Source organism: Peromyscus maniculatus, chromosome 13 (genome assembly GCF_049852395.1).
Source record: "Peromyscus maniculatus bairdii isolate BWxNUB_F1_BW_parent chromosome 13, HU_Pman_BW_mat_3.1, whole genome shotgun sequence".
Lineage (NCBI taxonomy): Eukaryota > Metazoa > Chordata > Mammalia > Rodentia > Cricetidae > Peromyscus > Peromyscus maniculatus.
In genome coordinates this window covers 44,646,855-44,662,035 of record NC_134864.1, presented here as the reverse complement: position 1 = coordinate 44,662,035, position 15,181 = coordinate 44,646,855, and the positions used below count along the sequence as shown (strand labels likewise).

At 38.0% G+C, this 15,181-nt stretch overlaps 1 protein-coding gene across 6 annotated transcripts in view; it reads left to right on the top strand.

Moving 5' to 3' along the window:
* The window catches only part of Spag16 (sperm associated antigen 16), an 841,320-nt gene that overhangs the window by 48,020 nt on the left and 778,119 nt on the right, over positions 1–15,181 (top strand). For all 6 annotated transcript variants that reach the window (XR_013044111.1, XM_076550173.1, XM_006994855.4 and 3 more), the window contains exons 7-8: positions 3,085–3,202; positions 13,015–13,081. Coding sequence is in view for 5 of the 6 variants with exons in the window: in XM_076550173.1 (XP_076406288.1) it covers positions 3,085–3,202; positions 13,015–13,081 (185 nt within the window). In the remaining variant the exon portion in view is untranslated. The remainder of the gene's footprint in view (positions 1–3,084; positions 3,203–13,014; positions 13,082–15,181) is intronic.

Sequence of the window (15,181 nt, the reverse complement as noted above, 5' to 3'; positions counted from 1 at the left end):
AGTGTGTGACTGAGGAGGTAAACACAAATATAAGACAATGTACTCTGCTGTTCCTTTGTCAGTCAAGACACAGTCTCCATAAGACTGGTGTGAGAGAAGGGCCTCGAAGGTGTATTTCATTGAGTTGAATTCTGAAGAGTGGCTAAGCTGTAGAGCGGTGTCCTCAGGCTGCCCTTGTGAGACAGTGTCCTACATGCAACAGAACCAAGTCATGAAGGAAAGTGGAATGTTCACCAGATGAACCACGGAGGACAAAGAACAGACAGGGCTGTGGTGGGATAGGAGGCATATCCTAAATTATCTGGAATTTATAAGAGCAATTTTAGAAGCAATTTTGGAGGCATTCTTCAGATTTCCCTCCTTCATTAGCTTCCTTCAATTCTTTTTCTATAAAACAACAAATCAGTTTATAGCCATCAAATAAAATTGTCTTTTGTTTGCTCTAAGGTCATACCACCTAATCTAACTTTCTATGTTGACATGGATATTATAAATATGATATCCAATATAAACCCTAGGTATTTATATTTAAATATCATACCCTCTAAATATGCAATTAAAAGGGACATAATGAGCTAGTAGTTATTTTTATTATGTATAGTTATAACTATTACATAATACCTGGTAAGAAGCAATTTAAGGATTGTAGTGCTTATTCTGGCTTACAGATGGAGGGATACATGCCCTCATGTCAGGGCAGGCATGGAAGTAGGGGTGGGATGCTGGCCGGTCACACTTATCTGCTGTCAGGAAGTAGAGTGTGAACAGGAAGTGGGGCCAGGCTATACAGCCTCCAGGCCTGCATTAGCGACTGACTTTTCCTAGTAAGACTCAACCTCCTGAAAATTCCCCAAACTTCCCTAACAACATTAATATCTGTAGACCAACTATGGGAATTCATGAAGCTATGAGGAACATTTTACAATTGAATTCTAAGATTTTTGTGCCTCATGGGCTACCATCTCATAGTACTGAATTACCCCCCCCCCCCTTTTTTTTGAATTTGCAAAGTCCTCACAGTAATTATTCCAGAACGGTTCAAAAGTCCCAACTCAGCCAGGTGGTGGTGGCACATGCCTTTAATCCCAGCACTCAGGAGGCCGAGGTAGGCAGATCTCTTTGAGTTCAAGGCCAGCCTGGGCTACAGAGTGAGTTCCAGAAAGGCACCAAAGCTACACAGAGAAACCCTGTCTCAAAACAAACAAACAAACAAACAAACAAACAAACAAACAAACAAACAAACAAAAGTCCCAACTCATTTGGAGCTCAAGGTAATTTCCTTACTGTAAGGCTTTATAAAATCAAAAGGCAAGTTACATATTTACAATACATAGTGATATAAGGTAAATATTCCCATCCCAAAGGGAGGAATGATGGTATAACAAGGCATCACCAAACCAAAGCAAACTGAAACCAAGTAGGGTGCAGGACAAATCCTGCAGGTACAATCTGACATCTGGGGCTTGTGATGGAATTTTCTATGCTACGAAGGTCTTGAGTAGCTCTGCCCCAGAGGTCTGCCACCAGCAGCACATGTAGCCGCCCCCCCCCCACCCCAGTAGATTTACCATAGTTTTTACATCTCCAACATCCTAAGGTTTCCATTGCAAGGTAGGCTTACCATATTTTTATACAAAAAATTGTATATATGTAAGAGAATACTGTGCACAAGTGGAATGAAATACAGCTGCCCATATATGACACAGAGTAACCTGAAAAAAAAAATGTGTGCTGGGTGCAAGAAAAGAGCTCCCAGTGAGGGAATGTTCTGTGACACCAAATACATGATTCTGAGTTTTCTAGGATGTAAGGAATACTACATTTTGATAAAAATATTATCTTTGTGGATCTACACGTTAGTCTAAACTGTTAACTCTGACACTTGGGATCTATATATTTTATCTCATATAAATTTCAGTAAAAAGTAAAGCCTAGTTTGAAGGCATTTTCCAATCAAACACATTTTGGAAGGCATTTATGTTGTATATTAAGTAGTACTATCTTCTGTGAGACATTAAACTATTTTTAGAGCTAGAGAAATGGCGTAGTACTTAAGAACGTGTGCTGCTCTTCTTGAGAACCTGAGTGCCTTTCCCAGCACCCATATCATGCAGCTTATAAGCATTTGTGGCTCCCCCTCCAGGGGATCTGACACCCTCTTCTCATCTCTTTGGACACCTGCACATGTGCAGCATACAGTCGCATGGACACATAGACACATAAATTAAAGCTGTATCTTTATACACTTAATTTTCTTCATATGAGATCAATGAAACATGTTTTCAAGACTATCTTTCATTTTGGTATTCATGAAACTTCTGGTTTCTGGTTTAATCTCCTATTGTTTGTGGCCTTTGTGTTCTTGATAATTGTTTTTAATTGATATAATGATATTTATTTAATTTTTTTTTGTTCTTTTTTTTTTTTTTTTTTTTTTTTTTTTCGAGACAGGCTTTCTCTGTATAGCTTTGTGCCTTTCCTGGAGCTCACTTGGTAGCCCAGGCTGGCCTCGAACTCACAGAGATCTGCCTAGCTCTGCTTCCCGAGTGCTGGGATTAAAGGCGTGTGCCACCACCGCCCTGCCAGATATTTATTTAATTTTTTAAAATTTGGATTTCAGTTTTGTGAAACAAGGCCTTATGCATCTCAGACTGGTCTTGAACTCACTATGTGGCTGAGATCGGCCTTGAGCTCCTGATCCTCTGGCCCCTGCCTCCTGAGTGTTGGGGTTATAGGCCTGAAGTACTATTCTGCCTGGCAATACATACTCTCTAAATTTCAAAGAACTCTACATCCGTTTTCTGAGTATATATTTGAATACAGCAAAAAGTGCTGCTGGGTAAGGAAAGTGTGGTGTCCTATCCTGTACTTATCCCATATCCAAGGTAGATGAAATTACACAGGAAATAACACTTCTGTGCTTCTTGGCTCTGGTATGTTGACCTTTATATGGCTACTCATTTATATTCATAAGCACACAAAGATGGAATGAAAGAAAAGAAAAAGGTTTAGATGTTAGATGAGAATCACTGATGTAACTATTTTACCTTTCCTGATGACACAACCGGCCTTTTACTTTTGCAGGCTGAAACTGCATTATGCATCTTATGAACCAACTATTAGGGTGTTACACGAGAAGCATCATGCTTTACTGAAGGAGAAAATGCTGACCTCCTTGGAAAAAGACCGAGCTGTTGGGAAGGTAAGGAAAGAGACAGTGAATTTACCTTGAGGCAACTTTTAATCATTTGTTTACTATGCATGCAACTGTATATGTGTACATATGTGTGTTTGTGGGTATGAGTGTGTGTCCAGAAGGGTGTGCATGTATATGGAGGCCAGAGGACATCATGTTTTATTCTCAGACATGCTGTCTACCTCTTTTGAGACAGGTCTCTCATTGGAGTGCAGCTCACCAATTATGCTAGACTGGTTGATCAGTGAGTCCCAGGGATTTCCCTGTCTCTCTATCCCCAGTGCTGGGGTTCCAAGTATGTGCCACCATGCTGGACATTTTTATAGGGCGTCAACTCAAGATTTTGTGGCAAGAAGTTTGCCAACTGAGCTGTTTTCCAACCCTTAGTCTTTCATTTTTTTTATGCATACAGTGATGTTTTTGTTTTCTGAGATAAGTTTTAAAACATTTTCCAGAAATTTGCATATAAAATTTATTTGGAAACATGAAGAAAAAATATCTTATCTATTAAAAACCCATGATTATTATTATTTAATTAATTAACATGTAACTTAGGCATGAATTAATAGATCATTAAAGTACAATTAGAAGAAAATATTCAGCCATTGTAGTTAAACAATGACAACAACTTGGGTTTAAATGCCAGCTTTGACTGCTACTCACATCAGCATTCAGCAAGTTACTTAGGTGATACATAGAGTTTGAGACTCACAGCTGGCCTGGTTAAGTATACTTCAAGGACCTAAAATGTTGCATACCCACAGTCCTCAAAGGTTGACTTGGGACAGTGGCTCTGATTTTGCTGTATCCCACCAACTGGGTTCAATGATGCAGCCTCTCATGGAAGTATGCAAAGGGGAAGCAAGTCTTGTCAAGAGCTTTTACACAATAGTAAGAAATTGAGAAAGGTTGCTAGAAATTCAGAGAAGATGGGGTTTCCAGGGAAGGGAAAAATGTACTGAATTTCTTTTGTCCATCATTTTTGTAGGATATTAGCAGAAACTGGGCAGAGACTGAGGTGCTCTACTAAGTTTGGTCAATTCTTTGGTTTGTCATGGGCCAACCAAGTGAACAGTCCACAAGTTCTAAATATGCTCCCCCCACAAAGGCTAACCAGGCAATGATTATGTGCTATTGGAGAGTTGTTCATCCAGTTAGCTGCTCATTTGAGGAGCACCTGCATTCATCTTGGATTCTGGCTTTGTTAGTAATCGGCCTCAACTGTCTGACAGATGTTGCTTACTTGGCCAGCTTCTCTACCTCAGTCCTTGCATGTGCCTCACTAACTGTTAGTTGTTCTGGTTCTATGGTTTTGTAAGTTGCTGATGTTGACTGTCTGCTAGCCATTAGTCATTGGCTGGTGTTGCTGTCTCTGACCCTGAAGGTGTCCTAAGTGTTAATTATATAGAGCTCTTTCGGTTCTCACAGCTACCAAGAAGTAGCTGCAGTGTTCCTGGCTTCCTTCTTGTCTATGGGATAGTCTAGGTTTCATTCGTGATTGTCTGTCTCAGGCCGGTCAGAAGCCATCCTCGCTTACAGCTTAGTCTGTTAGAATAGCTGTGTTAAAAACCATGTATTAAAAGCAAGAATCTGTGATAAACAACAGTGCCTACCACACGTTTCACAAATGGGAAAAGCCATGGAAGTTAGCAGCTGGCCCCGTGTCACTGACCTTGCTTCCTAGAACCCGCTGGTCTCTCATCAGGTCCGATTGGCTATCTCATATCCAGCTGTGAGCTCTTACTTATCTTCTTTAGTTCTCCACACTGTGTTTTTAACCCTAACCTTCCCTTTGCCTTCAGTCTCTGCTTTCACTCTAATGTATGTGAGCTGTTTTCGCCCGAGTCATTTCACCTACTATGTTTAGAGCAGTGGTTCTCAACCTGTGGGCCGAGACTCCTTTGTGGGAGTCAAATGACCCTTTCATAGGGGTTGCATATCAGATATCCTGGATATTGGATAGTTACATTGATATTCATAGCAGTAGCAAAATTACAGTCATGAAGTAGCAATGAAAATCATTTTATGATGGGGGTCATGACAACATGAGGAACTAACTGTATTAAAGGGTCACAGCATTAGGAACGTTGAGAACTACTGCTCTAGAGTATTATCTCCTGCCTCCCAAGTCCTTAGAGGTCAGAGATAGTGTTAATAAGTGGTAGTCACAAAAATAATATTGCTGTGAAAATGAGATAAGTGAGTGAAAATGCCTTGGAAATTACTCTCAAATATGTATTTGGTACTCTTAGTTAAGGCTAAATTTTCCTCAGTTATGCTGATGACCCTCTTTCCTTCTATTGAAGTGTTTGTGTGTGTGTGTGTGTGTGTGTGTGTGTGTGTGTGTGTGTGTGTGTAGGACTAGGACTTTGGGGAGGGACTGTTGGCATAGAATTAAAAAAAAGAAAACAAAATGTTGACATGCCACATTAAAATATGTAACAGTTTGTTAAAGAATCTATGTCTGTGACTATACTTAATATTCTTTTGTTACTTCCTGCACATTTTTTAACCCAAACTCAGAAGCTATGAAAGCTGTCATGATGGTAATACAATTCTTATAATATTGTTAAGATGTTTTTAAAATAATGGTATTTTGGTCTCTTCATTGAAATTCTTAGCCATTAAAATATAAAACATCACTATTTCAATGCCTTTTGTACTTGAATTTCAATTTTATATCCTTGAATATTTAAATTATATTGTAAGTAATATTGAATAAAACGAGTGTTCTAATTATCTAATTTTTTTTATTACATTTATTTCAAACTCTGAAAGTTTGATCCCCTTCATTCTTTTCACCTAAACAGTAGTAAGTATTAGTTCCATTTCTCATTGCTTTGGCAAGACTTGAGAAAAGGAAATTAAGGAAGGGTTCACAGTTTGAGGATACAGCCCATCATGGCAGGGATGTCATGGAGTGTGAGATAACTTGGGATCCACAGTTAGGAAGCTGAGACATGACTGCTTGTTCTCAGCTTGCTTCCTCATTTATATTCAATCAAGGACCCCAGCCCTGGAGTGGTGTTGCCTGTATACATTCAAGGTGGGTCTTTCATCCTCAGTTCTTTCTGTAAATGGCTTCACACACCTGTTCAGACGTGTGCTTCTATAGTGACCTCAAGTTAAGCTGACAATGAAGATTGATGCTTGCAACTTGCTTACACTACCCCTGGGTTGATTTCTGCTTTTGCAACTTGAGTAGAATTGGCTTTACCATTCAATCTGCTGTGTGACTAGAGCTAAGTTGTATACCTGCAAACATTCTTCTGTTTTTTTTGTCTCTAACATGATGGTGGTTCTTTAAGTTGGTCAAAGGTGATGTTGAAGACATTTAGGACATGCATACAATCTTTGGGTTTCAGATTACTTAATAGTAATTTATTACAAAAAGATAAGAATTGGGAGTGATGGTGTGAATCTTGGTAGTTTGTAAATTAGTCCTGCAATATTCAGGTCTTTTATATTTTCTTCTGTTTTCTTCAATATTAGACAGGGGTGAATCATTTGCCTTTAGTATCAGTGCATTGTGCAATGAGTCAGGTTTTAATTTTATATACCATATCACAGATGCCCAGCACACTGTTGTTACTATGGAAACTGGCTTAATTGTCCTTCAACCCATATTCCTGCTGAAGACAAAAGACTATCTGGATCCTGTTGGGTTAAAACAGCCTCTTAAGTTTAGCAAGGATGTGTACAAGTGACATTAACTGCTTTGCAGAAATTAATTTTCTGTTAAATTTCTTCATTATTGTGGGTCAAAAGGCCACATAAATATACATTTGGTGTAAAGTCTACATGCCATTATCTGTCTATGCTTTCTGGTGTTTTATATTAGGCTTGATCATTTTTTGTGTTGATGTACTTTGTTCTGAGTGGTTCTTTTGAATGCAAACCATGGAATCTTGCTAACTCCAGGGCCTCTGTTATAGTAACTGTGAGCATTTTAGCAAGGGTATCATGTCAGATTTATGTTCCTGGTCTAGTATTTTAAATTTTAAACATTCCTGGAGTTGGAAAGATAGCTTAGTAGTTAAGAGCACTTGTTAATCTTGTAGGGCTCCCAGAACCTAGGTGGTAGTTCACAACCATCCATTACTCCAGCTTTGGTGATCTGATGTCTTCTTCTGACCTTCGTGGGTATGATGCACACACGTGATACACAAATATTCATTCAGGCAAAAAAAATGCTCATCCACAGTAAATAAGCCTGAAATAAAATTATTTAAATGTTAATAGTTAAAGTTATTTAACTATTAAATGTTAATAGTTAAAAGTTATTTAAATGTTAATAGTTCTATGTACCTCTACTGAAGTATGAAGAGGATTGGATGTAGAGTTTTTAAGCACTACCTGAATGACTCTATGGTTTTTTAGAATAATATAAAATATGAAATGTCTGTAAAATACATCAGTGTTTGAGGCTGTTCCTGAGGAAGTAGGATTGTGTGTATTGTATTTGGAGCAATTTCAAGAGGCCTAATTTGTTTGTCCTTTGTTTCAAGTTCTTTCTCATGTTCTTATGCTTGACCTCTAATTTTTCCTTCCTTGGGCTTTTTTGTGTTTCTTTGTTGGGGCTATATTTCCATACTATTATACACTGAAAACCACTCTGTGCCCCCATTTGTCTCAGCAATCTTCATACCTGTTCTAACAGAGTAATTTCTATTATTTTTTCTTGATTTTAAAAAAGAATACAGATTTAGAAAATACTTACTGTTGGAAAATACTAGAGTTTATTTCTTGATATTGAAAATGGAGCAGTTAGGTTTCAGAAATACGTTTATTCTCTCAGCTACATCTGCTGTTAAAAGTTGTAGATTCATTACAGTTTGAAAAAGTCATATTTAAATAGATTCACTAAGAACAAAGCTGATCCTGGGCATCTGATGGTTTTTCAGGATTTTTTTTTACAGATATCAGTGAAAATGAGATGTAAAATAAAATATTCTTCAAATAAGTTCTGTATTATACATGATTGCTCACACCAACACATTTTATTTAAACCTAATATAGGTCAAATGATTGATTAAGCTTATACTATAATGTCATTAAATAGGTTTAGTAAAAGTTGTGGGAGTATCTATTGTCTATACTAAGAAGTAGATAACTTATAATTTTTTGAACCTAAGTTGCTAAGTGTCAAAATGACTGTCAGGTATCACCCTGTTATAGTCCCTGAGCCAATTATCCTGGTCCCCAAATTAGGGAAGAGACTATGGTTTAAGTCATAAACATTCTCTTGGGAAGCAAACCATGCTTGTAACTTCATGACTGAACCTGTTTGGCTAGCTTTAATATAGAGACTGATCTGTTGCCAACAAACCTTTTCTTGTAAGAGCTTATTTGTTGGGTGTATTCTGACTGTGTGACCACTGATTAATCTTCTGTCCTAAACTTATTAATGTCATGAAGCCACAGAATTAGTTTATTCAAAATATTTCTACAAGAAAAATAGATTTTAAGTATATGAAAATTTTACCTATGATTCACCACAGAGGATAGATCACATTGTTTGTCTTTAAACATAAGGTTAGTATTGCATATACTCTGAGAATTCTCTTTTACCTCACACATTAAAGATGTGAGTCAAGGGCAGCAAAAGGAATCTCCTGTTTACTGTCAAAACCTAGATCATCATTTCCTTAAATTTGTATTTTAATGAGTATTTAACTTACTATGTTTTAATAACAGTAGATTATAACATATATAATAGTTGCAGTGTGAAGTGTTAGAATTTAGAATTTTTAAAACTAAAATTTCTCAAAAATTTCATTCATTAATACTGTATTAATACCATTTCCATCCCCCATTCTTCCTGCTCAATTCTCCCATGTTCCCCCAACTCCCTCTCAAGATCAAGCTTCTTCAACTTTAATTATTATTGTTGCATTCACACACAAAATAATTGCATATATAAATGCAACCTATGATTCCATTTAGTGTTGCTCATATATATTTAAGGCTAACCACTTGGGATTTGAAACCCTATCAAGTGGCTCATCTCAAGAAACAAAACATTTTCTCTCTTTTAGGAACTGTCAGCTGCCTGTCTAGCTCTTTATCTTGGGGTGGGACCTTTGATAGTCCCCCATCTATGTGGATAAGTGTAGCTCTCAGAATTTAGAAAACTTCATATCTTAAAGAGTGAAAGTGTACATTTACTAGATAAAAATCTAGTAAGCACACACTTTTAAATACCTCTGGTATATAACAAACATTAAACTGACTATTTTTAAGTTTACTTAAAACATAAAACCTTACAATCCTAATTGTTAGTTTTGCAAGTTTATGGAAAATATTTTTCACAATTTTTATGAGAAAAATTCATAATTTTTCTGAAAAATTCCATAATTCACAAAATCTAAACTGCAATCAATTAGTAAGTACATCGGTATGATGGTTAATAGTCATTTTCAACTTGATGGAATTTACAGCTGCCATGGAAACATACTTCTGGGCAGGTCTTTGAAGGTACTTCCAGAAAGGGTTAACTGAAAATAGAATAACAATGGCATGGCTTGGAGTTCAGAACCAAATAAAAGGAGGACAGCAAGCTGAGTCCCAGACTTTCTCTCTGCTTCCTGATGTGTGTAATGAGACTGGCTGCCTCATGCACCTGCCATCATGTCTTTCTCCCATGAAGGACTGCATCATCAATTGTGAGATGAAACTTGCACCCCCCCACCCCATTCTCTAAGCTGCTCTTACAGGTAGCTGTCAAAGCAGTAAGTACCAATGCAGATAACTGGTACTGAAGAGTGGGGGCCATTGCTGTGATACACCTAACCCATGTGAGGCCCAGCAGGCTGTGGGGTTGGTTTCTGGGAGGAATGTGGAAGAGTTTGGAACTTTGGGCCAGAAAATCCCCAGCATGTCAAAGGTAGAGTGTAATACACCATTCCAGTAGCTTTAGGTAAGAGGGCCAGGCAAATAGCATGACAGCCTGCCCTAATAACTCAGTTAAGAACTAGGCCTTAGTCTCTGCTTCTTGGAACCAAGCAGGCAGTTTCTGAAAGAGCCACAAACAAAGGACAATTAATCTCTAGCACCCCCATGAGAGCAAGGACAAGGAGGCCTGAGCCACAATCAGTAGATAACCAAATAAGGACAAAGCCTGAGACTTGTCCAGGCCTGCCAAAAAAACTGAAAACTGTAGCTCTGACCAGCCCCTGACTAACCCTGACCAATTAGAACATACCAATATGGTTGTCGCTTGCTTAAGCCAATCATAGCTAAAATGACCTAACTGCTCTGGGAACTCCTCTTAGCCGTGCTTAAAAGGAGCCCACATGTCTCTCTCTGGGTCATCGCCATTTTGTCTTTGTGTGGGATGGCCAGGCCCAGCATGCGGGAAATTTCCTTGATATAATAAATGTTCTAGCTGATTGGATAAGTGGATGGTGGTCTTTGTGGGACTTCTTTAGGACCCTAATATTAGGAAGATAAACATGATGGAAAAACCACAAATAATGGAGGCCCAGCTCATGAGATTTCAGAGAACAAGGAGTCTGTTGGGAATTGAGCTGGAACCACTAATGTTATGTTCTGGAAAAGAATCTGGCTGAGTTCTCCTTGTATCCTGTGAATTGGAGAGAGGCTGAATTAAAAAGTAATGGCCTAAGATGTTTGGCAAAGGCAATTTCTCCTTAATAATTACAGATGCTGTCTCAGCTCTCACCTTTTCTGTAGCTTTCAATTCACTCACATTCCTTTCCTTAACAAATAGTTTTCAGGTGAGATTATTGAGATGTTAGAGATGACAGGGATCATACTGAGGAAAAGCTGTAGGCACAGCGTAGAGCCCATCCAGGAGATGTGTGTTCTATAGGCATCCCAACTTGATTGTGGATCTGCCCCAGTTCCGCTGGAGTCCAGGTGATGCCCATCACTAGCCCTAAGGCTTAAAAGCTCCTAGTAGCCAAGTATCCAAAAACGGAGTCACCTTTCTCATTCTAAGACTCTGTACTAGTTAGTTTTTGTCAGCCTAACACAAACTAGAACCTTTAAGAAGAGGAAACCCCAAGTGAGAAAATGTCTCCATAAAACTGACTGTGGGGGCAAGTCTGTGGGGGCATTTTCTTGATTCACGATTGATGTCAGAGGGTCCTGTTAGTTGTGTGCTGTTACCACCTCTGGGCAGGTGGTCCTGGCAACTTTAGGAAGACACAAGAGGAGGAAGCCAGTAAGCAGTTTCCTTCCATGGCCTCTTCTGTGCTTCCTGTTTTCAGATGCCTGCTTTGAGTTCCAATCCTGAATTCCCTCATTGGTGGATGATAAGCTGCAAGCTGAATTAAACCTTTTACTCTCTAGGTTGTTTTTGATCATGGTGTTCGTCACAGCAACAGAAACCTAACTCAGTCAGCCATTCCAGGAAGAATTCCCAGTGTTGTAGCCTGTAACAGTTTGACCAACAAGATAAACAATGTGGGATTGGTATAATTCAAAGTATAAAATAAATGTCTGTGGTCTTAAATTATAGAAATGATCCACTGAATAATGGATGTGTGTGTGTGTGTATGTGTGTGTGTGTGTGTGTGTGTGTGTGTGTGTGTGTGCAATAGGCGATTTACATCATCAGCTAAAATCTTGTTGACAGGGAGTACCTGTGAGATATGTGTGCTACCTATAGCACACATAGTAAAGAGAAACGATGACATTTCTCCTCTGTTAGTGCCCTCCTAAGATCCCTAATTCTAGTTCAACCAGGAGAAAAACAAGTCTCTCCACAGTCAAGGCCATCCTCCAGGGACTTCCCAACCACCACTTTCCAGGCCCTCAGGGCGTTAACATAAAGGAGAATTTCGGAGATGTGTCAGTCCAGAGGAGGCTGAGGGGACGCAGGGACTGAGTGTAAGGTGATATTCTACATGAGCTCTGGCGGCACAAATGAAAGTCAAGGAAATGGCCTTGACTTCATGGTAATGTAATACCATTGGGTCATCACTTGTGGATACTGGGTGTGGGGCACACTTTAATTCCCAGCACTGTAGCAGTCACTATTGTATGATGCTTATGGTGTTCTGATAAGTTTATAATCCATTTGCCTTCTGAGGACACGGATCTGTCTTTGATTTTACCCTAGCATTCCATTAGTACCAATCAGTTGGTTACAGTTTATCTCCTACTTTCAGAAGTAAATATTGGTATCTAGTGATAGTTGAGAAATGTGTACATTTATATGTAGTTAAATGGGAGGTATTTTATGGTTGGATAATTATGTACAGTAAAGGATGAGATGGCTTAAAAGATTGAATTTTAAATTTGACTGTGATTCAGGAAGTGTAGATAAAGGTATACCACACAGCCAAAAATGTTTGTAATTATAAGACATAAATAAAAAAGCAAATTATCTATGTTATAAATAATTGTTATGGGCATAAAATAGTTATTCACATTTTGATTCCTGAAAAATAATTACTCCATAGTTTGTAAATATAAGAATAAATTGCATAGTTTATAGATAAAAAGGCAAATTGTGAAGCAATTTCAGCTGAGAAAAATCCTCTCTCAAAGTAGAACTGAATAGTTGTCAAAGTATCTAAAGAGCATTATTGGTTTAATAAATTATGCAGTAAGATACACACTTCAAATGCTTTCTGTAGTGGAGGATTAATAGTTGCCTATGTAATTGACTTTTAACTAAAATAATGTCATCTTTCTGCTAAAGTTCACATTTCATGTTTTATAACTTAAAAGCATGGGTTTGAGAGAGATTAATATTTTTGATATTTTGCAGTCAACTTTTCATTTTACTTAATATTTCAAAATTAATTTACTATATAATACCACATCTTTGTACTATTTGCTTTCAGATTTCTGGGCTTCAAGCAACACTGAAGAACATAGACGTAGGACATATTCAGGCACCTTTAATCAAAGGTAAGAATATAGTATAATGAAAGTATAATTTCTTGGTCCTGATAGGATGACATTTCAAAGTTATCTATGGCCAGCTTTCTAGATACATTTGGCAATGAATAAAGGTTGTGAAAGCTAATTTGTAAATAAGTAGATCAATAGGAAATCTAGTTATAATGTCACAAAGACTTATTTTAAACAAAAGTATGTTTAGAACTGTAGAAAAATTTCTTGTCTGAACATGATGAACTTTCCTGCTACCTGTCTAGCTCTCCTTCCACAGATGTCACTAACTAATGGGTAAACAAGGCAACCATACAGTGCAAGTCAAAGAAGATGAATGACCAAAAAAAAATACAGACATAATTCCACAGTCAACCATGGTATCATGTCGCCGCAGAAAACTTCCAAACCAAGCCTCCTGGAGATGGGTGTCCAGAACATGGCAGTCTTGATGTAATGAAAAGGGAAATCTCTTAGTTCAGAGTTGTCGAAACAATTAGAATCTGTAGAAAACCTCCTAGAGGAGTTGGAATGAGGAGTGGCTGTTTTCGTTGGGGAGTTGAGTATGGGTCCTCAGTTCATGATAGGGCTCCATGTACACCACAGGTCTACTTGAGGCTTACAAGAGAGGGAAATTTATCTAGGCCTCAGAAGAGACTAGAAATTCTACAGGTTAAGCCTTGATAGAAGATACTGCAAGACTAGCTATGCCTGGTGGACAGGCTACCTTTGTGTGTCTCTAACAGCACATTAACGTGCAGCATCCCATACTTGCCCTAAAAACTAGTGACAAAGCTCATGGAGGGTTTATAGTAGAATGAGTTTGGAGCTGGGTTCTTACCAAGTTAGTGACTTTGGAATACTTAGGGCCTTACATGAATTTACCCAAACACAATAAAATTAAGCCTTGAATTTCAAGTTGATCAGTTCCAAATTACACTGCCTTCTTAAATAAAAGCCATCATCCTTCAGATGAAGACGATTGCTCAGAATGTCTACAAGGTGTCATCTCTTTGTCCAGTCCATAACTAAACATTTGATTATGTATAGAAATATGCCTCAGAGTCAAGATAAAAAATAATAAATGGCCAGGCGGTAGTGGCACGAGCCTTTAATCCTGTCACTCAGGAGCCAGAGGCAGGTGGATCTCTGACTTCAAGGACAGCCTGGTCTACAGAGTGATTTCTAGGGCAGCCAGGGCTACACAGAGAAACCTTGTTTCAAAAGCCAAACCAAACCAAAACAAAACAAAAAAATGAAACCAACTCTGAAATATTTCAGGTATTGAATTTAACAGATGAAAAAATGTGCAACAAGCATTTGTGAATATATTCAAGGACTTAAGAGAAAATATATCAATAAGTGAAAGGAAGAGGTGTCAGCAGGAAATAGAAATATTCTTGTACACACCCCCCCCCCCCCACACACACACTACAACACACCTATGCAGACACAGGAACAAAATGAATTTGTACAACTGGAAAATACAACAACAAAATAAAAAATTAGTGAATACAAAGCCTGTATAATGCAGTCACACTTTAATGTATATTTGTTAAAGTGTACTGGACACTAAATTTGAAATGATGTATCACTTAACTTGAATGACTTGTATTAAACATAGGAAAGAGGAGGCTCTAAGATTTAGAAAAATGCCAGAATTAGTATTTCTTCAATAAACTTAATGTCCCAATGTTTCCAGAGGCCTACTCATTGTATTTGATTAGTAAAGGCTTAAAAGTAATATTCTCATATTTAAACTCTTCTTTTCCTTGATTTAGTTATTAAATTTATTATTCAGGTTTGGTATAAGATGGTAACTTCACTACAAAATTTATTTATTTGTTTCTTTTGAGACAGTCTCAATATATACCTGGCTGTCCTAGAATTCACTATGTAGACCAGGCTGGCCTTGAACTCACAAATATCCACCTGTCCCTTCCTCCAGTGTGCTGGGACTATAGGCATTTACCACCATGTCTAGCCCCCAAATTCTTCTTCTTCTTTTTTTTTTGACTTTTTTTTATTGATTCTTTGTAGATTTTACATCATGCATCCCAATTCCATTCATCTCCCCATCCCTTCCTATCTTCTGTCTGCTCTTGCAACCTCCCTGCA